General features: G+C 33.8%; 1 protein-coding gene across 1 annotated transcript; it reads right to left on the reverse strand.

The window, feature by feature from the left end:
- Positions 1–7,085: 7,085 nt before the first annotated feature.
- On the reverse strand, positions 7,086–23,344 carry LOC124368314 (nucleosome-remodeling factor subunit NURF301-like). Its single transcript, XM_046825588.1, has 6 exons — positions 23,200–23,344; positions 21,818–22,035; positions 21,121–21,246; positions 19,298–19,511; positions 17,594–17,760; positions 7,086–7,262 (listed from the first exon to the last, which is right to left on the reverse strand). The coding sequence occupies exons 1-6, from the start codon at positions 23,243–23,245 to the stop codon at positions 7,086–7,088; spliced, it is 948 nt and encodes a 315-aa protein (XP_046681544.1). The 5' UTR covers positions 23,246–23,344.
- Positions 23,345–24,140: the final 796 nt, after the last annotated feature.

Genomic DNA, 24,140 nt, shown 5'->3' on the forward strand with positions numbered 1-24,140 from the left:
CCTACAACAGTCGCCGTGGAACCAGTTGTTGCACAGGTCACACCCAACGTAGAACCTGCCGTGAACAATCACATCCTCAACACCCACACTCACAATACACAACATTAACTAAATGATGGGATTCAAGTAATCTACAAAGTTGTCCAGAGATTTATGAAATGTTCTAAACACCTTTTAAACTGTACATACTTCCACATAATCACAATTAAAATTAAGGCACACATCATATCATAGGACAAGGTTGTACTGACTCAGTAGAAACCTGCTCTACTCATGTAGAAGTTCTCCTTTTGGCCTTTATGTACTCTGAGTTTTGTATAAATCTATCATAATACAGACCTAATTAAATAACAAATTATTGATTTGATTTTGAACAAAGTATTTTGTCAGTAAAATTAATAAGTAGTAATTACACTATTCTGATCTAACGTGATCAAATCTCTGTCCTTAACAATCTAATTGAAAAAGAGTGTTGCAATATATAACAGAAAGATTTAAAAATCAAGCAGTCTTTAGCTAATTAGCCTAGTCATACACTGAGATGATAACAAAAAAGTCGACAGTTAAATCGTGCCACTGGGCCCATCATTGCTCTTCTTCATCGGCTCATTGAAACTGTTGGAATGGGTGAAACAAAATAAAGAAATATCGCTCACCTACCCGATTTTTAACATTTCTCACTAAACTGCCAACAAATACATACTTGGTGTCATCATATGGCGTTTCGACACAGGCACAACAGTTTTTCCTTCTTGTTTGGATGGCTTGGAGGATGGTGGAACGGCGGATGGAGCCTTGTTGTTCTTGCGCCGGGGTGCATGGACCGGTGCACTCTTCCGTTTCGCACTGCCTGTTGTTGTGCGCTCAGTTCGGCCAGGCGGAGTGTCATCTTGCTTGTTGCGCTCAACCTTGGTGCGTGCCGCCAGCTCCAAAGTCAGTTCTTGCTGCAAAGACGACTTCAAGTCATACAATCGATTAATCATTAGTACGGCATACAAACTATTAAAAAATAATTTTAAATACAAAATTTTGAATATAGAACAATATTATTTATTGTTAGATTGATCCGAGATTTAATTTTTGATGGTCTTAACTTGTAATGCACTTCAATATAAGTTACACTGACATTTTTTTCACATTTCATCATTCATAGAGAAAGCAAGCGAAAGAAAACACTAATTAAGATACTTGTCCATGTTATTTTTAAAGTTCAAATATTATCCTCAATAATTTGAATGTTACACGGATACTTGAGAGGTGAATTCTTTTCTTCTACAGCAGAATTTGTTATCTCTTTTAATGCTACAGCATCACTGAGTGGTTATGCGATTTAGCCTTAAAACTTGACAGAATCACTCCTAGAAATTTGTGTGCATTTTGTATAATACGCAGTAGTTACGTAACATCACTAGTTGTGTAACTGTGGTTTTTAATTGGTGTTGGAAGTATCTTGTTGTTTCAAAATTTGAAGAAGAGTTAGATTTGACTTCTTTTCTCAGCAATCTGAAACAAACACAGTCATTTAGTTCAGTTGGATTGTTAACATCTGGGGACTAAGCTTTATTCTGAGGGAAGTATTATGAACCCTCATCGATTCAGGTATGTTTGCACATGCACTTATAGCCTAAACGTTGGGCACATTTCTCAATAATATGAGCAACGATCAGTTTTGTTAACTGTTACTTAATTCGGTCAGTTTTATTACTCATGTTGATGACTCAGTAGTTTAGCTCCGAGACTGTGTGTAGTAATAAGATTTTATTCAGTGTGTAAGTTCTTCAGGGACCAGGTACACCCGCCAGAGCTATTGTGTTTTTGTTAATTCTTCCACTGAACATTTTTCATTAATTACATTGTTTGTAATGTAATGGTGTATTTTTTTATATTTTCGGCAATGACAATGAAACTAAGCAAAAAGTACAAAAAAAGTATATTTATCAGCATTTTATATGGAAGATGAAATTTGTAAAAATGTATTGAAAATATATAAACTATATATGATTTTATTTATAAAAACTGCACTGTATTTTTTTATAGAATCAGCTAGCACTTCAGTATATAACAGTAGAGCAAATGCTGTAGCACCAAAAGAAACTAGAATCTAACTAAACGGATATAACGTTTTAAACTTACCTGTATTTGGATTTGCAGATCTTTCTCCAGCCAAAGCCCTCTTTTTCAGAATGTCTTTCTTCAGTAACTCTTTATGCCTGAACAAGAGGACCTGCAGTTTGGTCTGTATCTGTTGCCGCTTCTTCTCTTCTTGCAGCTTCCCTGACCTGCCACCCTTGCCTCCACCACTGCTTCTCTCACTTCTACAACAAGGATGCTCTCAAAATATACTTCCTTCAAAATGAACACTCTGTATTAATTACTGAACACAACTCATTTTTTAAGTCCAACAGTTAATACTTTGAGGTGAAATATTAAACCTAAAAATAATTTAATTACTAATGGAAAAAACTGCTGAATTTCCTATGAAAATATTAATTATTAACCCTTGCAGCACCGTAAGTACAAGGGCTGAACATGCTCGAAATGCTGTAATTGCGAATACCCGCAAAATGATTGTTTACTTGTTTTGTGTAGTTCTGAGTTAAGGTTGGGACACACATAACCGTTACCGCGCCCGACACGTCAGTCGGCCGTATGCTGGCCGTCATACGGTGAAAGAATTGCAGCGCAGTTTTCAACCTGCAAGTCCACACATGTCCGCACCGACAACCAGACCGTCGTGGCCGCACCGTGCCCGCACCGTCACCGATATGTTTAGTTTGAATTTTGACGGGCACGGTGCGGTCTACGAGCGGCATCATATGCTGTTTACTGTTACGTTCTTCTTTTTAAAACTATTTAAGTAGTCTACACGTTCTATTTTAGTGAATTATTTAGTATAGCCTACTAACTCTACATCCTGTGTTCGTATACAAAATCATATTTATTATTAAAAGTATTACATTTTCTTACCTTAGAGTAAACTAGTCATATTTTCTTATTGTGCATATTTTCTTATTACAACAAATTTGAAAACCATGTTGTACCTTAAGTGATTTTAAACAACTAAATTCGAATTATGAAAAGTCTATAAACATTTTTCATTGATTAAAAAATAACAACCATGAAATTATTTGCGCGAAAATCTATTTTTCTTTGATGTATTGAAGTTACTTGATACATTTATTCGGGTATTTTGTAAGGGTCATATTTAGAATGTTTCTATGACATTTTTATTTTTTTATTCTTTTCACTTCATTAAAGTAAAAATAAAAATATTTTATTTACAATCAGATTTTCAAGCAAGAAAAAACCCATGTTAAAAATAAATAATAATAATAAATCATTTATTTCCCCATAATAACAAACTGAATATTACAAATAAATATTATTGCCAGTGCTTACCCTAATAATAAATAATACTATGACATAACATATTTACAATAGCAGTAAATAACAAATAAAAAATGTTTTCTACTTACTTTATTTCAAATTTATGTACTTAGAGTAATAAAATATAAAAAGTAGGTTACATCCTTTTAGATTTTTCTTTCTTTTTTTTAAACTAATAATTAGGCCAATAGATTTACAAAATAAGGGAAATTTAGGTACACCATAAGAGGCTGTGCCTGTGTTGAGGATACTCTATACAAAAAGGGTAAAAAAATAAAAATAGCGGAATCGAGCAAGAATGAAATGATACAAATGAGTTATTGTAACTTATGTAGTAAATAATGTACTCTTACGTTAAAAAGTTTAAATTTAGTATAACTAGTGTGATGTATTAAACAAAAAGGATTTATGCATGATTTACAATTCAAATATTAGGCTTTACCACATGTAACATTAAATATTATATTATAAATAATTATTTTATAATGCTCTAAACGTGTCTATTTAAATATTATTATAACTTAGCAGACAGGACTAACCATACACTAATGTATTATCTTAACCAAATACTCAATATCATTTTGACCGATCAACCATACTCTAATTTTTTTTATAAAATATATTTATGTTCCTACTATTTTTGACTAATTCTGGCAATCAATAATTTGTCCTCGGGAGCTATAAAAGAAAAAACATTTTGTAAAATCTGTTTTTTGTAAGTTCTCTAGTATAAAATTTTACAAATATTTACTATGTTTTACAAATTATTGTAAAAGGGCTTTGCAACATGGCAAACTCTCTGGCATCACACTATAGCTCTTGGGGTTAATACAAAAAACATTAAATATACTGTTTTTAGTGTATTTGACCGAAAATTCATTGCAATGAAAACACAATGAACAAGAATTATAGGGATAAAAAATATAACCAAGATAATGATATTTACAAAAATTTTACATACTAGCTGATTGTACAAAGCTTTACTGTAGCATTACAATGTTTCATTCACCACAGCGATTAATAAAAATAACAACAATGAAATTAACAATTTTCTCAAGCAATACATAATCTTTTCCGAATATTTTTTTAAGTATCTGTCACACTTCGAATTCAAAAGAAAACATGTTCTAGTACAGTGAGATTGTTGTGCTCGGACTGCATACGGACATGTGTGGCCTCACGGTAACCGAGCCGAGCCCGCACCGACAATCGACCGACTCACGTGTCGGGCACGGTGCGGTTATGTGTGTCCCAACCTTTAGTCTGATAGAGTATTCAAGAAGTTTGTTTCAGTAGTTTTAAAAATGTACTGCATACCACCTGACCGCCTCTGTGCTTATCGATCAACGCTAGATAGGTTTTTGTCTCACATACAGCAGTTTGGTAGTACCGTAAAAGTGCCCGCAAGAGCGTATATATGTATCCTCCTGCCCGACCCAAGCACTGAGGTGTGTATAAACTGAGGCGATAAAGTGCTGTGTTATTTCAGGTGTTTTATTACCCTCTCTCTAGGATATATAAAACTTGCGAAATGAGAGTTCAGGAATGGTGAATCCAAACAATTCAGATCTTGACGATTCGTGTAAAGGGCACTAAATACTTTGTTTTAGAATAAAAAAAAATATTTATATACGCAGTTTCTTCTACTTTCGTTGCATAGAAAAAGAAAAGAAAATAAACATTGAGAAAACATTATTTTTATTTTTTGATAATGATGAGTGCTAATCAATGTTAAACCCTGGCACTTTATGTTTAATCTTAACTGTTTTAATTGCAAAATTCCACTCGTTTAGAGATATATTCTGTTCATAATGATTTTATTTGTGTTACTAAATTACCATTTACAACCACTTGTCACATATGCTATAACATGCTCATGACATTTTTTCATAGCATCATATTGTATGGAATCATCCTATGGGGTACAGTCATAATATTAAAAAGTTTTACTAATACAGAAAAAGGCTCTTAGAGTTATCAACCCTTATATTTATTCATGTCCGATTAAAGTAAAAACAGAATCTTGGTGACTTTTCTCTTAGAAATAACATTCATCTGTATCCTACTAGAGGCAGCTTATATTTAGATTAGCCCTATTATAGATTAAGAAAAATCATAATATATGTATTCTTTTATTGGTATAAGTTTGTTTAATAAAGTACCTCTTACCAGTCATAACATTGTCTTAGTAAATTCAAATCAGTGATGTACAGATGGCCGTTAACTAGTAACCTTTTTATAGTATAGATGAATATCTGGCACTATCTGTCATAGTTGTTTAATTTTAATTTTAAACCTATCTGTATTGTAGCCTACCTAAATGTTTCACTGTTTGAACTATTATTGAATATTTTACCTATTTATTCTCTGATAAATCAGTTATTAATTTACTTTCTGTAGAAATCTGTTAATACATTCATAATAAATACATTGTATTTACTGTTGATTGTTTAACTTTTGTGTTTAGTTAAACATAAGCTATTATGGTTTCAATCTCGGCCAGTCTGGTTTTTCCACTTGAATTAACATTTAATTTAATATATTGAGAGCTAATATTCTATTGAAGCTTTGGTGACCGGTGTCAATGCATTTTAATGATGTTATGATGACTAATAAAGATTCTTGAACAAAATTACAATTACCATAACATTAAATCTGCACACACCCCAAGAAATACTCAAAACCCCAATGACATCTCAAAGCAGTACTCACTTGCCCTCCTTATGTTCTAACCCTCTGCACTTTTTTCTTAGGAGTCTCCCCTTCCGTACTATCGTGAGCCGGTGCCGAAGGCCGCTTCCTGGCCGGTGCAGGTTTAGCGGGCGGGGTTGGCGCAACGGGTGATGGAGCAGGACTGACTGGCGCGACTCCCTCCTTCTTCACCTGCTTTCTCCTGCTGGTACCTCTGTAGTTGCAGCAGCTTCTCCTCGATCTCGGGGTTCAAGTTCTCTTGTTTCAGTGCATTCTTGATGGCTGTTACAACAAACACCATATTTTACAAGATGCTTTAAATGCAGTGCGTTTGGTTTCATTGTCAAGTAGAAATACATAAATATTAAATTGATAAATTAAAAGATCCTTACAAACATTACTGTCTGCTAATACTCTAATAGTCTTTGGATTTGTCATTAAGTTCCGGATGCCCAATTTACATTGTTTCGATCAGCTGTTATTCCGGGTGTAACATGTACGAAAGTTTGCTGTCATTACGTCAATAATAACACATTTAGATTGTTATAACGTTGGACGATCTGGCACGTGATCTGACGTCGGGAAATACCGATCGGAAATGCTCCTGATGAAAAAACATCCCTCAAGATGATAATACTTAAATTCAAGCTCAGATCAGTGAGTGCTCGTTAACGTTTCATATTTATAATATGTATTTACCTACTTATATAGTGTAATAACAAATAGTAGATAAGCACAGATTTGCCTCCTTCTCGGCGACATCGCTTCCTTCTTTTCTTAACACTTAGTTAGAACAAGTCAGTTCAAATAGTTAAATAAATTATAAATAATATCACTAACATTGAATGTGAAAATAATTGTTATTTTAAACTAACCCTACAACAGGAATTGCTCTAATCATGGCAATATATAGGAGGTATTCCATTCAAACAAAAACAAACAAACTAAGCACTTCCAAGACCGAAAAAAAAGTGCACTAAGCACTTCCTAGACCGAAAAAAGTGCACTTACATTGTTTGTATGTAGTCGGAGGTGACGACAAACTTGTTAGGTGACGCATTGGCCTGGAGGGGGGCAGGGGAAGGGGAGGGGGGAACAGTAGCAGACGATGGAGACAACAGCTGCTGTTGCCCGTTCATCAGCACAGTCTGTTGAGGCGTCACAGCATTTGTACCCAGGTTGGCCTAGACACGCAAAAATACAACAGTGACACAAATAGGTGTCCATTTGACCATCTAATTATAATTAATTATGAAAACCTATGTTACACATTAGTTTCTATCTACTATCTAACGTCCCTGAACATGTCATACACAACATTTACTTCCATTCCATTCAGTTTTTTTCACTAACTGGTGACATATTTCATCCTCTTTCACTCATTTTGCAACGTAAGAACATTAGTAATATATTGATCACAGTGATTATTATGAAAACTCAGATTGTTTATCGGAACTGGTCATGCAAATGTCAAAGAAACAATAAATCAAAGTAAATATAGTTGTTCAAAAGAATATCAAAACACGTACAATTATCTGACTATCGAATACTCGAATTTTAATAAATATGAATATTTTACAAGTAGATAACCTTAAATATGACAGATATATTTGTATTAAATAAGTCAGCCATTTTAACCAAAATAGAGAGCCATCTTCAATCACCGGATATTAAACGTGTTTTCAACATTCTTTGAGCTGGAAATCCGAGATGACGTAGCTTGTGTAATCTTCATTAATTGTTGGCAACATAGACCAACAGATGGACTAATAGAGGTTTTTCTTTAATTGAAGTAAAGTACAACAGTGTCAGTATACATTTTCAATTTCCTCCCTTATAAATGGAAGTTCAGGACGGGGTAATTGTGATAGCCACACAATAAGAGAAGACATATAATACAAACATGTTGTCTTAAGTTAGACGGCATCTTGATATATTTACCCCAATTTACGGTTTTTAATTCCTCAAAAAGATAAAAATTAAAATCAAGATAAATGTTTTATTTTTTCAATTGCACAAAATTGACCTTGTAATGGCAGACACTGTTCCAAACCAACGACTCTAATTTTAATCTTATCATACCAAACCAAAATAGGCCTCACTTCTTAATCTAATGATAATATGACACACTGTATTTCCTTACGTTGCATTCCACAATTAAATCATTAATATTAACAGTTGGTTATAACAAGATTCAACAATGTAAACTGACTCAAAGACTAAAGGCATTCACAGATAGCATTATCTCTCAAGGACACAAATAGCAGATTACACCCTATCAAAGTAGCAGATTACTGGATGTATGAGGGTGGTGCATGACTAGATCATGGATGTTGTAATTTTAAAAAGTGTAAAAGGAGCCGTTACGATATCCTAGATTTTGTTTACTTCGAAAATTTCAAAACAATAAGAGTCTGTGATGTTTTATTGTATTATAATATGGAAAATTATCATTAATTACCTGACAAAAAAGAGTAAATGGTAGAATATACTCTTGTAAACATTTTAGGATCCAAAACAGTTATAGTTTTATAACATTTAACTCTTTCGAGACTCATAAAAATTGCCAATTTCTCCTTATGGTTATATAATATTTACAGTCAAAGTAATTTGACAATGGAATAATAAATACTGTATTTTTGTGATTAGTGTAGAGTAAAACAAAGTATAAAAAAATTTACATTATTTAAAAAATGTAAGCCTTTTGTTACCATCTTATTACATTTTTACTGTATAGTATAGTATTAAAAATAAAGTTTTTTTTATTATTGAAGTAAAAAATTCCCAGCTTAATACCAACCGTATTAGTGGCTATTTGATTGTAGCCTTAACAATAATGTTAAACCTCATGCACTTTTACGACTTCATTTTTAGTTGTAAAATTATGGTAGATGTCTCATTTGTAAGATACAAATGTTTTTTTAGTAATTTCAACGTTTCTATGGGTAATTCAGAAAAATTTCAAACTTTTAAGGTACTTGATCATTTAAATGTTCAAAATGTATACATACACTTTACAAAAATGCTAAAAAACATTTGGATGCATATTAATTATATCTTTAAAATGAGACATCTCCATAACAGTAAAGTGTAAAAATGCATGAGGTTTGATATTGCTCCTTATGTGATAAAACTAAAGGCAGTTTTTCTACAGCCAGCGTTAATGTACATCTGTTTGTGGATCCAACCATTCTTGTGTTATTGCATATACGTTTATTAACTTAAGTATTTTTTGTGCAACAATGTGTTTGCTTAGTTACAATTAATTTTTGCTTTTTTTGAATTACATCAACACTCTCACCATCTTCGTTTAGACAAGGTGCATGCTCCTTCATTTTCAACTTTATTTTGCACTCATGTCAATTACCAAATATTAAGGTAATGATAGACAAACAAAATAAGAAATTGCTTTAGTAATTTCAATTCTTGTTTGGAAAAAAAAAATTCACCCAGCAGCCTTTTATATTGAGGGACAGATAGGAGCAAAGTATGGAGAAAAGAGTGGATATGGGTCCAAACCCTACCTCCTCTTTTAACCATAACTGCAAAAGAAAGATCTGTTTACTTTAATAATGAAATAGATTACTTTTAGGAACCAGTTGTGAATGCTTCATTTGCAATTGTCTAATCAGATTCTGGTGCATTTTACACATCTGTAATAGCAAAGTTTTTTCCAAGTTGATTCTTTGGACAGTTCTAAAATATCAACCTTCTATTTTAAATTCCCTGCTCTTCCTCTAGTACACAAAGGGTTGAGCTAGAATTAGTGATCCACAATTAGGGCCAATCCACAATTTACGATTCTCGAATCCGAATCTTATATGAAATAGATTCCCGATTCTCAAAATTTGAACACCAATGGGTTTTAAAATTAAGTATGATTTAAACAAATGATCACCAATTCAATTTCTGTCATTCTCAAATCTTTGAGGACTCATATCTTAATACAACAAGTAATTTAAGAATACCACTCTGTTGTGAAGGAATTTGCAGAGAGACTCAGAGAAATAGCTGTGATTTAAGAACAAAGTCTTATCCTCTACCTTCTACTTTAATTTTACAGATTAAATATAGTCATTTGATAGATAATATGGGCTTCCACAATACATGTTTTTAATCTGCAAAAAAAAAAAAAAAAAAAAATAGGCAAGAATTTGTATAACTTACAAATTATTTTAGCTTTAAAATGTTTAAAAATTTTAAACCAACCCTAGTCATGATAAAAAAAAAAACTATTGAAGTAATAAACATTATATATTTCAGAAAGGAAATATTTACATAACCACAAAAATTACGAAATGAACAAAAATTAGATCCTGACATCCCTGCAGATTTGAAGTGCCATTGCATAGACTTATCATAGAAACTAGAAACTGAAAGCAATATTATTTATTAAAGCACAATAATTTGGTAATTAAGTTATCCATCTAAGGTTTTTCATAAAAAATATACAACAAAAAAGTTTATAGCAATCAGTAATTGGCAGCGGTCGTCTGCAAATAAACAAGGCAGATTCATGGCAATGCACAAAAATAAATATAGCAAATACCTACTGAAAGCAAAATATTATTTTCATAAGCACGATAATTTGTTCATTAGGTTACCTATTTATGGGGTTCTCATACATAAAGTACAACAAAATTAAATTTTTGTGATTGACATTTGCGAACAATTTGCAACAGTTCTTGTCTGCGAATAAAAGCATCTGACTCAAGCCACTACACGAACTACAGGAAATACTAAATGCAAGCATAATACTTTTTTTAAGTAAAATAAAAAAATTTTAACGACTGGTAATTTGTGTACTGTCAATCAGCCGATAATTAATGAAGTGGCGGATCTCTGCAGATTCGAATGTGGAATCCCATCGATCGATTCTCAACTCCAAATCCTTGTTCAAAATTTGAAATTTGACTTCGACCCATCAGTCGCTGGAATAGTGATGGAAGAAAACAGTGCATCTCGTATATGTGACAATGATTCAAACATAAAGAGGGTGCCACATCCAAGTTTCCAGTTATAACATGGGCTAAAGTTTAAAACTTTTAAGAATAGAAACTGGTCTCAAATTGAACAAAATGATTACTTTAGACACTTAGATTTTAGTGTATCAATGCTAATGAACGGTTAATATACTCAATTATCTGTAAATAGCAATGGTTTATAATTTATTCTTAAACTAGCAGTTGCCCGTGGCTTCGTACACAATTTCCTGTTGAAAAACAGTACACTATATTCACATATTCTTGTTCTATCACATTTTTTTTAAACAGTCCTGAGATAATTGATAGTCGTTCCTTCGTGAGCCTCTTGGGCATATTACGAAGGGGTGTACCATATCTCCTGTCTCTATATTTCGTGGTTATTGCTAGGTGTTGATAAGTTATTCAGTACAATTAATTTATATAGATGAATCTCGATAAACTAATTAGGTTATAAAGAACAAAAATTCTGTCTGTTAAAATTAATTTTCTGTCCAAGATATTTCCAGTATTTTTGCTCCGATCAAGAAAATGTATCAACAAAAAACCAATTTCGATCATAAAGCATCTTCTTTTGGCTCTTTTCGTTTACCTTTCGATCTAACCAAATTAGATTACCTTATGTGCAAACATTCACGGCTTTGTACAATGAGGTGGTTTTTATAACAGTGTTTACTAGTATTTTCATTGCATTAGATAGTTTATTTATCACAGGTGTAATCTACATTTAAAATTAGGCAATAACTTCTATGCAATCTGCAGTACACTACTGATCAAGCACTTTACAATAATGATTTTCTAAATTTTTAAATGTAAACAAATGTTTCTGCCTCTTTGATGAACTTCAGCTGAACGTATTAACAGCTGTTAAGTATCAGTTCACTTTGTATTGTGTTGTAGCGCAGTCTGCCGGATCGAAGGTAAAACATTCCAAAAACAAAAACAATTTAGATATAAAATATTGATTAAATAAACAATTTAAATTGGACTAAATTTTAAATCTAAACCATTCTCGAATTCCATTGAAAACACACCAAAAAATTTCATCAAAATCGGTCCAGTCGTTTAGGAGGAGTTCAGTCACATACACACGAACACAGGAAATATATATATATAAAGATTAAGTATACATTTTCTATATTAGATTTACATTTTCAGTTACATTTTTCTCTCAAGGTTGGATTTGAGATAGAGTTTTTTATTTATAACACTTTTAAATATTAGCCCCTTGTTACAAACGGATTCTTAGATACCCATCAGCCATCTAACCGGTAATGTTGTTTCTTATAATTTTGATGTGATTCTGCACGTACTTTCTTGAATAAACATGATTTGTTATTTTGTTATTCAATTTGTGGTATGGAGCCACAATTGAGGGTAATTTAAACTAAACTTTGCAACAACAAAAACAAAGTATAGAATTCAAATAAGCTTAAAAGATAGGTTCAGTTTAACTTATTTTTCTGCAATTGGATAGGCCATAACTATATAATGTTTATATCCTGTAAATCAATTAGGTTAAGGTATGTAGATGGCAACAGCCTGTTGATTAAAAAAAACATCAAAATCTAAAAACTTTAGAAAGAAGCAAAAAGCATTTTATGAAATGCACTTCTTTCTTAGGATTTTGTAAAAATAGATGGTAACAGGTATATAATAATTTATACATAATTTAATTGTTTAAATTTCTGGAATACAACTATATAGTGGCCTTTTAGTCAAGCAAACAAAAAGATTCCCTTTCTATTCATGTTAATAATTAAACTTATTTTAATATGCAGCTATTTTTGTATAGCTAGATAATATATAAATTGTCATTCATGTAAAAGACCTATCTAAATTAAAACAAAAAATAGTCCAAAAACATGAGTTCTGAACATTTATAATTTGAAAAATTGTGCATTTAAAAAAATTAAAACTGACAACTAAATAAAATAATTTAGTTCAAAATATAAGCATTTTTTTGTTCACTTTTAATAAGCCAATAAGACATTAACTAACGGCATAATTTTTTAGACGTGGTTTAATCTACTCAAAATAATAAATCTGAGGAAAAATTATGTACAACCCCTAAATTTTCTCCAGCACTAAAAGGGTTGACACTCAAACTGGCAATTGCTCAAACTGTGGTAGATCAAAATCCCATTCAAACTGGCAATTGCTCAAACTGTGGTATATCAAAATCCCACTCAAACTGGCAATTGCTCAAAAACTGTGGTAGATCAAAATCCCACTCAAACTGGCAATTGCTCAAACTGTGGTAGGTCAAAATCCCACTCAAACTAGCAATTGACTGTTTGTCGATCTGACGTGTTTGCCTTGACATTTGTTATTATACAAAAAAGTAAAAACTATGATTCACACACCACTGGAATCAAGAGAGTGATTTCGGTGGTACACCCGTATATGCTCTTAAAAGTGTTTTCTGTCATAAGCTGTAACAGCTTCAAACCTAATCAAGTTTGTTTGAAGCACAATAATTTAATTTTTAGTTGATTTGCTGTTAGAACCATTTTATTGCATTGTATGTATTGTTATTGTATATCAAGGCAGTGGTTGAGTCTTTCAACGTTATTAGCAGTACGATCCATATTTTGGAGAAAGATTGTTTTACAGCTGTAATGATTTAATCCTGATTTCTTATTTTCCGTTTGTAGTGGTTATGTTGTTGATCAGGTTCATATTGAGGTTGTCCTACTGAGTGTTGAATTTGTAAATATTCTGGTATTCCACCTGGCCTCTAATACCTGACATAATTATTCTTAAAAAGTCATAAGATAAAATTTCTGCCTGGGAGAAAACATTGGGGTTGTTTTCATTCAAGTGTACACAAGATAATCAAGACCTGTTTTCTTTAACTTCATTGTCTGAATCACAATGTGGATTCACCACTGCATCATCTGATCAAACACATGTAGAAATTGGTGTGCTCATTGAAAAAAGATTCCAAATTATGCTGTCATCTAGTATTCTGGCAGTTATTCTGGTGGTGTCTGCTAACTTTGCCAGCATTATTAATAGCATGTTTAACTGATACTGAACAAAGCTGGGGGGTATACTCACTCACACATGCCCTTAGTGATAAAATTGTTCTTTTTCTTTTGTTTTAGAACTGCCTGATTTGTGCAAATCTGCATGTCTCTAAGTTGATACATTTTGGTTGTGGCCACCATTTTTTGTTTAGCTGTGTTTACGAAACAATGTATATAAGTTTTAAGTGAAATAATCATGTGACCATTTTGTTTCCTTTGGTGTGGTTTTTTAGCTTCGTTTTGCTTATCTTGTACAGAAATTATTTGACAAAATTATTGGTTTTTCATTAGAGGTTTGATTTTATATTATTTATATATTCCATAGATAGTAGTTTTAGTGAGCAAAAAAGTAGTCACAAGTAGTGATTTTATGAAGAAATATCTGTGAAATAATGTAATTAGTAGACTTGTGTAATTTAACACTATCGTGCAATGATGATTTCGATTATTTTAGTTTGTTTTAATTAATGACTATAAAACTATATTTTACAGTACATATTATGCCTTAGGTTTTTGTATACCTCAGAAATATTTGTGTAAAAGTAAACTTTTGAAAATAAATATACCCATGGTAACTAATTTAGCTTTGTTTGTACTATTTCACAATTTATTGATTAATATCAGATTTTCTCCCATCAAACGTGTAAAATATAGTACATTTTCTGAAATTTGATAAAATTTAGAATATTTTGCTAACTTAAAAGAGTTTTCATGATGCTATTATTCTTTACTGTATCCACTACCATAAATTAAAAAAAATGTTTGTTCTGGACATGAAAATTTGGCCAGAAGAAAGAGAGTTGATATAAAACAACATTTAACAGGTCATAAATGCCTATAGATTCTTGTGAAAAGAAGTATGAAAAATAAAACGTGTAGATTTATAGGAAATGTACTATTTTACAAGTTTTCCAATACACAACCGTGCAAAACACGCAAAAATAGTTAGCTATTTCAGAAACTTTCAACTGCTTTCGTAAGGGCTTTTCTGTTGCATTTATCTGGAAGTCTACTTAACCCATTTCAGGTGAAAATTGCGGAATGTGATTCCTTCTGCCCATTGTACCAATGGCTGAAAGGCGCACAGACTGCATCCTCAGTTCTGTGTAGCAGTAACTGTTGTATTTCTTGACATTTATGTTAAAATGCCTTCAAATGTTCACAGCTATATTTAGTTTTTTTCCTCACGGTAATACATAAAACACCTGGCAGAATGAGCTCAGATACGTACATTTTGTTTTGGTACCTCAATTTAATTTGTAAATGACGGTTGGTTGTGTTTGTCTACTCGTTATTTAATAACAGATGAAAATTAATGTCTTACCGGTGGATTGTTTAACCCATTGCGGATCACTGACGAGCTGGGCTCGTCACGCAGCGGCCGGGCCTAACGAGCTCAGGTCGCAAAAGCGGTCTGCTTTTAAATTTCCCTCCAATTAGTTCTGTTAATGTCTGATAGATCGGGCGATCGTCTCCACTTGTCTACTAAGAGTGTTTAACAACGGTCTACGTTTAGAGTTTTCAAAAGTTTTATAAATATCCTACAGATCGCAGTTGTATGTCGAAGTTGAAAAATCATTCATATGAGTTTACTCTCTGCTTTTTAGCGCTTCTGATTGGGTGTTTTCCTCAGTTGTTATTATAATACTTTTGAGGTTAGTGACGCAACTAAAAGGCGCAGACGTACATGTTGGTGGGTTTAGTCTAGACAATGGCCCGGATGTTGCAATCGATTCGCCCGAGCCGCTTTATTTAGACTATGATTCAGACATCATCCCTTCCACATCACGGATACCCCAGCAGGCCCATGTTCCATCTGAACGAATACCTTCGCAGCTGAATTTTCTAGTATACAATAGCGAACGATACGATGTGGCGCACCATTGCCGTTCGTGCGGCCGCTGCCCGTGAATTAATTCGCGCCCGCTGGTGCCCGCGCGCCAAAACAATATGATCCGCAATGGGTTAAAACAAGAAGGTGAAATGTGGTGTTAGTAACATTAGATTGATGGTGAAGTAATGAAGCAACTGGATCTTCTAATCATTATTTGAAAGTAATTATTATAAATCTAAATGCGGTACGAAACATTACACTTGTGAAGTGCGGACAAAGAGAACTTAAAATACCTGCTTTTATTTCATCCGGCACAAAAACCCTTTTCAATAATCCAAGCTCTGCTGTTTATAACACTTAATGACTGCAATTCTTTAAACCAAACCTTTCAATGTATGCCCTTTGCTCACCTCTCTTCTAACTGTAGTTTATTCTACTATAAATTAAGTGAAAAACTACATCAATCCATCTTTTCTGTTTTCACCTGTATGCATTTCTTACAGAAAATGTCTTTACAAATTTGAAAAAAAAAACCAATTCAGTATCAAAGGCATCTCAAAATGTGAAAATTAACCGAAATGCTTGTTGTTGATGACGTTATAAGTAAGCGATCATTTTCATTTTAAGAAGCAATGGGAGCAAAGAGCATATTTTATACCATGTAGCAGCTGAAATATTTAGTAGATTTACTTGGATTACAACATTACAAATTAAACTTTTGTATTTTTAACTCTAATTAAAATAGATTTATTTTAAGTGTCATGGTTAATAATCCTTTTCTAAAAAAAATGACCATGTTGTCTAAGAAACCTTACAAATAAAGAATCAAATTTTTACTTTAATGGTATATTTTGAACAAATATTACAAAATATTACAAGATAACTGAACAAGCATCATATAAAACACCACAAGAACTAACAACAGTATTTCTTCATCGTGTACAAACAAAGTACAGGAATATTCACATAATAAGTGGCAAGAGTAAAATGCAAACACTTTCAGAGTTGGTTAGCAAAGAACGGGTAAAAACCAGATTATATCACACTAAATAAACATTATTTCCTAACAGAATGCTCTTGCTTCCATTACTCCTTAAAAAAAAAATTAAAATACTAAGAACATTGACAGCTAAATATACAAAATAAAAATTCAAACATTACGTCTTAAAAAACACTTTCAACACAATAATTTGACCGTACACAGTGACACCTTTTCATGAGTATATAAACCATTCAAATACAATCACTACTTACCTTGATTAAGCCATTATAATACCGAATTTGCTATTATTAAATTTAAAGCTTAATGAAGGTTCTGAAAAATTCAACTCGATATAACAAACAAACACCTTCCCAAGGGTCTGAAAGTGTTTCATAGTACTCTGCATTAACACGTGTACTAATAACGGGATTGTATCAATGCCTCATGCTAATCCTACAACTAATTAGTGATAATTACAGAGATAAGGTCATCCTCACTAAAAATAAATACGTCTGTCTTCAGATGAAATATGAAAATCATTTCAACACTTAGCATGAGTCAATGGTATAACACAAACTAAAAATCCAAGTATATTAATTATGAAAGACAATTAGTAAGGATAGTCCGGGGGCAGAGGTATCAATCGGCACTTGGAAGGGGGGTAACGTCGGCGATATTTACGTACAGGAGAGGTGTGGTCCCCGCTGGCTACTTGCTGAACCACCACTTTGGCCTTGGGACTCTCGGGCGCGGGGGCAGGGGCTGGTGGGGCCGAGGAGGGGGCGGCGGGTTGAACAGCTAGGTAGATTTTGGTGGGACCCAGTACACCTTGGTTGCCAGCCATCGCTTGGGCTGAAAAAAGAAGATTTTCTCAATTATTTATCTCCTATTAAAACTAATGATGAGCTGTAAAAAAAAAATTGGAAATGGCAGCAAAATGTCAGTAACATACACAAAGTAATTAATAAAGCACTTCCAAATAAAACAAATAATCCTAACTGAGGATCGATGGGAGCACCTAACCCAAACAAAAAGTAATTTCCACATTTAACCCTTCCCTCGCCGTAGACGGATCTATTACAATGGCAGACTTTAACCAAAACTCCAAATACAGTTATATCCAATATTATAGATTATGTCTCATGGAATTTTTTTAGTTCACTAAAGGCCTTCAAAATGCTCAGTGCATGCTCCGTGCTTATCACCCTTGCCAAGGAAGTATTTATAAACGACCTTCGTTCTGCGGCAGGGAGACGGGAGTGCCCTTTGTTTAACTCTGACCATGTGCTCGTCTATTCTGCATCTCCTACAGAGTTATAACCAAACATATCCGTGGCGTGTATTTACTGCTTTTTCGGTTGTCACGAGTGCGCGTCTACTACATATCTCGTTATTATTCTTCATCGTGTGGTAGTGTTGTGATTAGTTTGAAATATTTATCTTGTTTTATAGTAAAATGTAATAAAATTTTTTATACTTTTCAGTTTAATTACATTTTACAATGAAATTGAAATTTATTTGAAATAAAACAGTTTTGTAAATAGCTCTTTTTTAATTTTACCAATAAATTATGCTAATTTTAAGTAAAATGCCCTTATTTTATATTTTTTTTCTTTTACCTTTTATAATTTAGTTGTAATAACAATTCTTTTAACTTAAAAGAAACAAAACACATTTTACTTGTCTTGGCGTTACAGGAAAGTTAATAGAGATTTATTAGTGGCGTGCGAAGAGTTAACCCATTCCTTCCATGGCAGGCTTACTTAATAACAGGTACATGAACTATATAGATATAGTATTGTGCGTTAATATAATAGTTTAGTAAATACTCAGGGAAAGTGCAACCACTTTGTTTCTGCAATTTAACAAACTTGAACACTTCAATTTGAATCTAACATCTAACCTGTCAAAAATTGCACTAAGATACACAAGGAAAGATACAAAGTGCCCTGTCATCACGAAATATCTCATTCATTGTGTGTTTAATTTAATGTTTATGTTTAGAAGATAAGGTATAACCTTTCAAACTAGTAATGGTAAGCCTGCTCTTCCTATCCCACCAAAACTCTTATGTAAAGAAGCTATTATTATTACTAGAATCGATATAAGTAACATTCATTAAAAAATTACTAAGGATTCTTTATTTTTCTTTTAAAAGTCAAAAATGTAGTTTTGAAGCCTAAAACCAATTTTCTGAAGGAAATTCTCCCCCCCTCCCCCTTATCTTGGTAAATATTCTATTTCTCACAGACATTACCCTCCATAAATACCAAATTTGAATCTCAGATTTGTCCCCAAAACATGAACTGTTGTTCTCCCCCGTATGTCTGTTGGTTAGGTGAGTAAAGCCATGTATTTTACCCTCAAGGACTGTTAGTAGGTGACCTACCTTTGAGCAACTGCTGCTTGACCTGCTGCTGCACGAGGGCCAGTTGCTGAGGTGTGAAGTCCGAGCCCGTGAGCCCCTGCAGTACTATTCGTGGACCCTGGGGCGTCTGAATCACCTGGGCTGTGATGGCTTTGATCACAGTCCCTGGTGGTTGGTTCACCAGTAGGGCAGCCTCCTGTTCTGGCGTCAGCTGTCCTGACACTTTCACTGGTGACTGGAATCACAGAATTAAAATAAAATATCGATTTATTGACATTTTTGATTCCTGGAAGTTGTCTTAATGCAAATGCAATTAATGCCTTCCGAGGTTATAACTAAAACTCAGGATGGACCTTTCATATTCCTGATTTTGTTATCAATTCAAACTAGAAATAAAAAATCTCAATTCATATACTTAGCTTGTTACCCTATTCAAACTTTAACAAAAATTCACAACTAAGTTATTTATGTGCATATAGATAAGAAAGTATTTTGGAATGCTTAAAAGATTTCCAAAACATTTTGCAGTTAACAATTTTTTCAAATAATCCCATACTTAGTTACTGGTTAATAAATAAATAGAAGCCTTAAAAGACAGTTAAAATATTATAACGTCTACTGAACTTATTTTACCCAGAAACACACAACAAATAACTAAGATGAAAAATTGATTCCTTCTAATGCAGAAGGAGTATTTGTGATGGTGTAATGGACAGTTGTGAGAAACAACTTTCCTTTGCACTTTAACATCTGGCCCTAATACAATATGACTACAAGCAGGTTTAGAGAGGAAACGAATTTTCTTGAAACACTGTTAAAGGAAAGATCATGGATAAAACAGGAGAAGGGTCAAAGGAAAGAGGGTAGAATTGATAAAACAATGTTTCAAAAGAAAGGGAGACAGGAACTGATATCAGGATCTAGAGAAGGGGATCTCAGAGGATGACATCTCCTACCTGTGGTGGTTGAGGGGTGACAGCAGCAGGAGCTACAGCAGTCGCAGCAGCGGCAGTAGCAGCAGGTGCGGTGGAAGTGGTGGTCGGTGCCACCTTGTTAACAACCTTGAGAGGGGAGGGAGGTGTGGCGGTGGCAGCCAGTTGCGGTTGTGGTTGGGACTTGAGCACCAGGTTACCCCCCGGCTGAGGAGCCGCCCGTATCAGCACCTGCTGCCCCTGTATCGTAGCCAGTGTGGCCTTGCCTGACGCCAACTGCTGAGCCAGGTTCGGGTTGCTCACGATTATCTGATTGGTGTTCAGCAGCTGTCCCGCTCTGCGTTACGACCTACATATGTGTACGTGTGGTCATTTTACTTTGATCGCACCAACAGCAATCACAGGTTTGATGACAGAACAGAAGACATTGAAAAAAGAGGAAAGGGTACTACTGATCCAGAAATTTTCACCGTAAGTACAATCCAGTAAAATTACAACTTGAAAGTCTACAGAACAGACAGATTAAATTTCTTCTAAAACCACAAAGCCATAATCAATTGTATTTCGTAATATCTTTTTAAAAACAATTTGTGAAAAAAAAGCACCTCTCACGGACAATTACTAGAATTACTCAATACTTTCTTCGTATCACACTAAGAAATTATTTATAATTCATTCTTTATCTATCACTTGAAAGAATACAAAACACTGACGAAATTCAAACTGAATAAACAACAAAGAAATATCAAGTCCTCATTAGAGAATTTCCTCAAAAACTGACCAATAATAAAGCCATCATGTAAGGATTAATACCCAAAATCTTTCATCAAATAGAAGTATGGCTCCAACCATGACTCTAGAATGAATATATTTTCTATTTTACAGCCTGAGTTAGGTTATGATGTCCAGTACCTGAGTTGCATTGTTGCCACTGACTACGATCTGACCGGAGGAGAAGACTTGTCCCCCAGACACTACAACAGTCTGTGTCCCAGGCTGCTTCTGGACGATAGGAGAACCTTGTCTTATCATCACCGTCTGTAACAATAAATAATTGTATTACATACAAATTTATATCACATGAGACCAATAAAATCATTCACTCTCAGGTGAAATTTAATCTTTTGCACTCGGGTAGAATTAGAGTTACCAGTTAAAATAATAATATCATTATTGCACTTGTCCAATAGTGTTTTCTAATTCTTAGACTTACGTAGCAGAGGGCCATCTTAAGTTAAAAAAATGTTAGAAGAAAACATCTGAATAAGGCAGCTAACTATCAAGTATAAGAACAAGCACTGCCAACTGCACAAAATTCTTCTTTTTCACAATGTCATACATTAATTTCAAAGATATCTCACAATATAAATACTATTAATAGGATTTTACATCATATTTGGTTGAGTAGAAGTAAATGATGTCATTTATAACCTAAAACCCAAATTGCAATTTAATGTTAGTATTATTGTTTAGTCTACAAAAACCAAACAAATCACATATAGTTGGTCCTAAACACATCAGTAACAATAACAATACAAGGCTTCAGCAGTTGATACAATATTTAAGCAACATTTTTTAATCACTTTACCGAACGAAAGGAGTATTATACCTGTCCAGGTTTGGCGACAACGGCGTTGGACTTAAGAGGTGTGACGGGTCGGAGTTGTCGCAGTATGGGCTGTGTCCCCGCCGCCCCAGGGGTTTTGACCACAGTGACCTGTTGGGGGGCGGGGGCAGCAGGGGCCGTCAGGCGGGGGGTGGTGGTAGCTGCCCCCGCTGTACTGAACACGTGCAGTTTCCCGTCCGGCATCTGCACCAACTGCTGACCTATCACCGAAAAACACAACAGTGACAGGATTAAAAATTTATAAAACTCAAGATCAACAAGACTTACTAAATGGTCAGTAAATATTTTCATGTATATACTTATTCTTCTGGTTTAAATGTTTAGTATGAAACAGTTGACATTGTGTGATTGTAATAATTGGAAACAGTAAAACTTTTAACCACTTAACTGCCATGCCCTTGTTAACAGGTGCCAAACCGGAGCTACATGACACCTGGCAGCCGTAAGATAATCCACCTTGGGCTCTAGAAATGTTTTTTGAACTACTACAAATCCACAGGAGTGCTGTTTAATTGTTACCACATTCTGATGGTCAATGAAAGTACAGGGTGAAGTTGTACCAGGACGCTAAAACAGAACGTTGTTATTTTCTAATTTTTTCATTTGTGTTTTGAAGTTGCTGCTGTAATTTTTTCTATTTTGATTGTGGTTCAGTCGGTATGGCAGAAATTATTTATAATAATAATGAGACTTTTTAGAATAATTTTATATTTGTCCAGATGAGTTTGTAACTTTCCTGATAGTGACCGCGTGCGATCAGGATATGAACTCAACATATTAACCACGATCTGACTTGATTAATCAGGAGATTCTGGCAGCAGTTTTGTAAATTAAGATGTTGATGAAATTGATCATGGTGGATGAGAAATACACTACACATAAGCTGGCAAAGGAGCGGCTCTGTGCACGGTAAATAAACCCGGCAGTACCGCGTGACAACACCGTTGACAACTCTGCACTTTAAGGGTTAACTTCCAACCCTAGACCTACTCTGAGAAAGCCATTAATGATCTAAGTTGTTATTAGTGTACTTATTGTTTGCTCCGTTTTAAGGGGGAGTCTCACTGTGTTCTTTAAATACTGTTTATAATAAATTATTTATTATTTTGTAAATATAAGTTTGTGTACCACTGAATGATAATAATTATTGTAAGCAATGCCTGAAGATGCTTAAGGAGTGAAATCAATCACAATGAAAACAAATTGGATTCGTAAGTTGTCTTACAATAGAAAGTGAACAAAACTAATGGTCATAACATAATTTGTCCCATTTTATAATCAGTGATGCCTCTGACAGGATTTAAAATGCATATTACCAATAAGATACAGGAAATATTTAAGACACAACAAATGTAATTAGTTACCTGGCATGAGACCCTTGACCTGCAGTTTGCCATCTGCCCCCTTCATGATCTGAAACCTTCTGTTGGGTTTGAGCTGAAAATCATGTAAATTAATTAATTCCTTCAAAATAAATCAAACAATTTCTTGCATGTCAAATAACTTAAGAATAGGTTAATACAAGAAAATATGACTCTGATACCAAAACTGAAGTCTTAATTAACGATTCTGAATATGATACTGATGCATATATTATTTATAACTAAGAATATGTGTATAATTGTTGTTTTAGTACCGTTAAAAGCAAACCTAGTCAGAATCAGCGGTTAGACAAAATATTTGTATACTTGTTAACATGACATATTAATAAAACTTCACAATTTCACTACATCCGAAAAACATTAGTGAACGCCTGCTTGTCGCTGAGCTTTAGACAGGATCCTGCAAGCTAAATATTATTTACAAAATTATGATAATATATTAATTGTATTATTATCAACAGGTTGTAGCCATCGGTAGTTAGCGTACTTCAGACCAGCTGTTCTTCACGAATACACACAACAGCACGTGATGGCAATGTATCATATACATATATAAAATATGTACTGTAAACAAAATGTTATTCAAGAAATAAAGGTAATAATTTTATTCATCCCCCCCCCCCCCCACCCCCCCCCCCCCCCACCCCCCCCCCCCCCCACCCCCCCCCCCCCCCACCCCCCCCCCCCCCCACCCCCCCCCCCCCCCACCCCATTGAATTAATAATATTACAAAATTACTTAAAGATATTTGTACGTATTGTCAATTACTGTCTTTGTTATCGATTCATAATTTCAAATTTGTATCGTTATTATTATTTCTCCTCATATTTTCGTCAATTTTTGATAGCAATAGTTTCAATAAATGACTAGCAATATCCTAACACCAACTCGTAAATTAAGATATAATTGCAATTCGAGTCCAG

Source organism: Homalodisca vitripennis, chromosome 8 (genome assembly GCF_021130785.1).
Source record: "Homalodisca vitripennis isolate AUS2020 chromosome 8, UT_GWSS_2.1, whole genome shotgun sequence".
Taxonomy (NCBI): Eukaryota; Metazoa; Arthropoda; class Insecta; order Hemiptera; family Cicadellidae; genus Homalodisca; species Homalodisca vitripennis.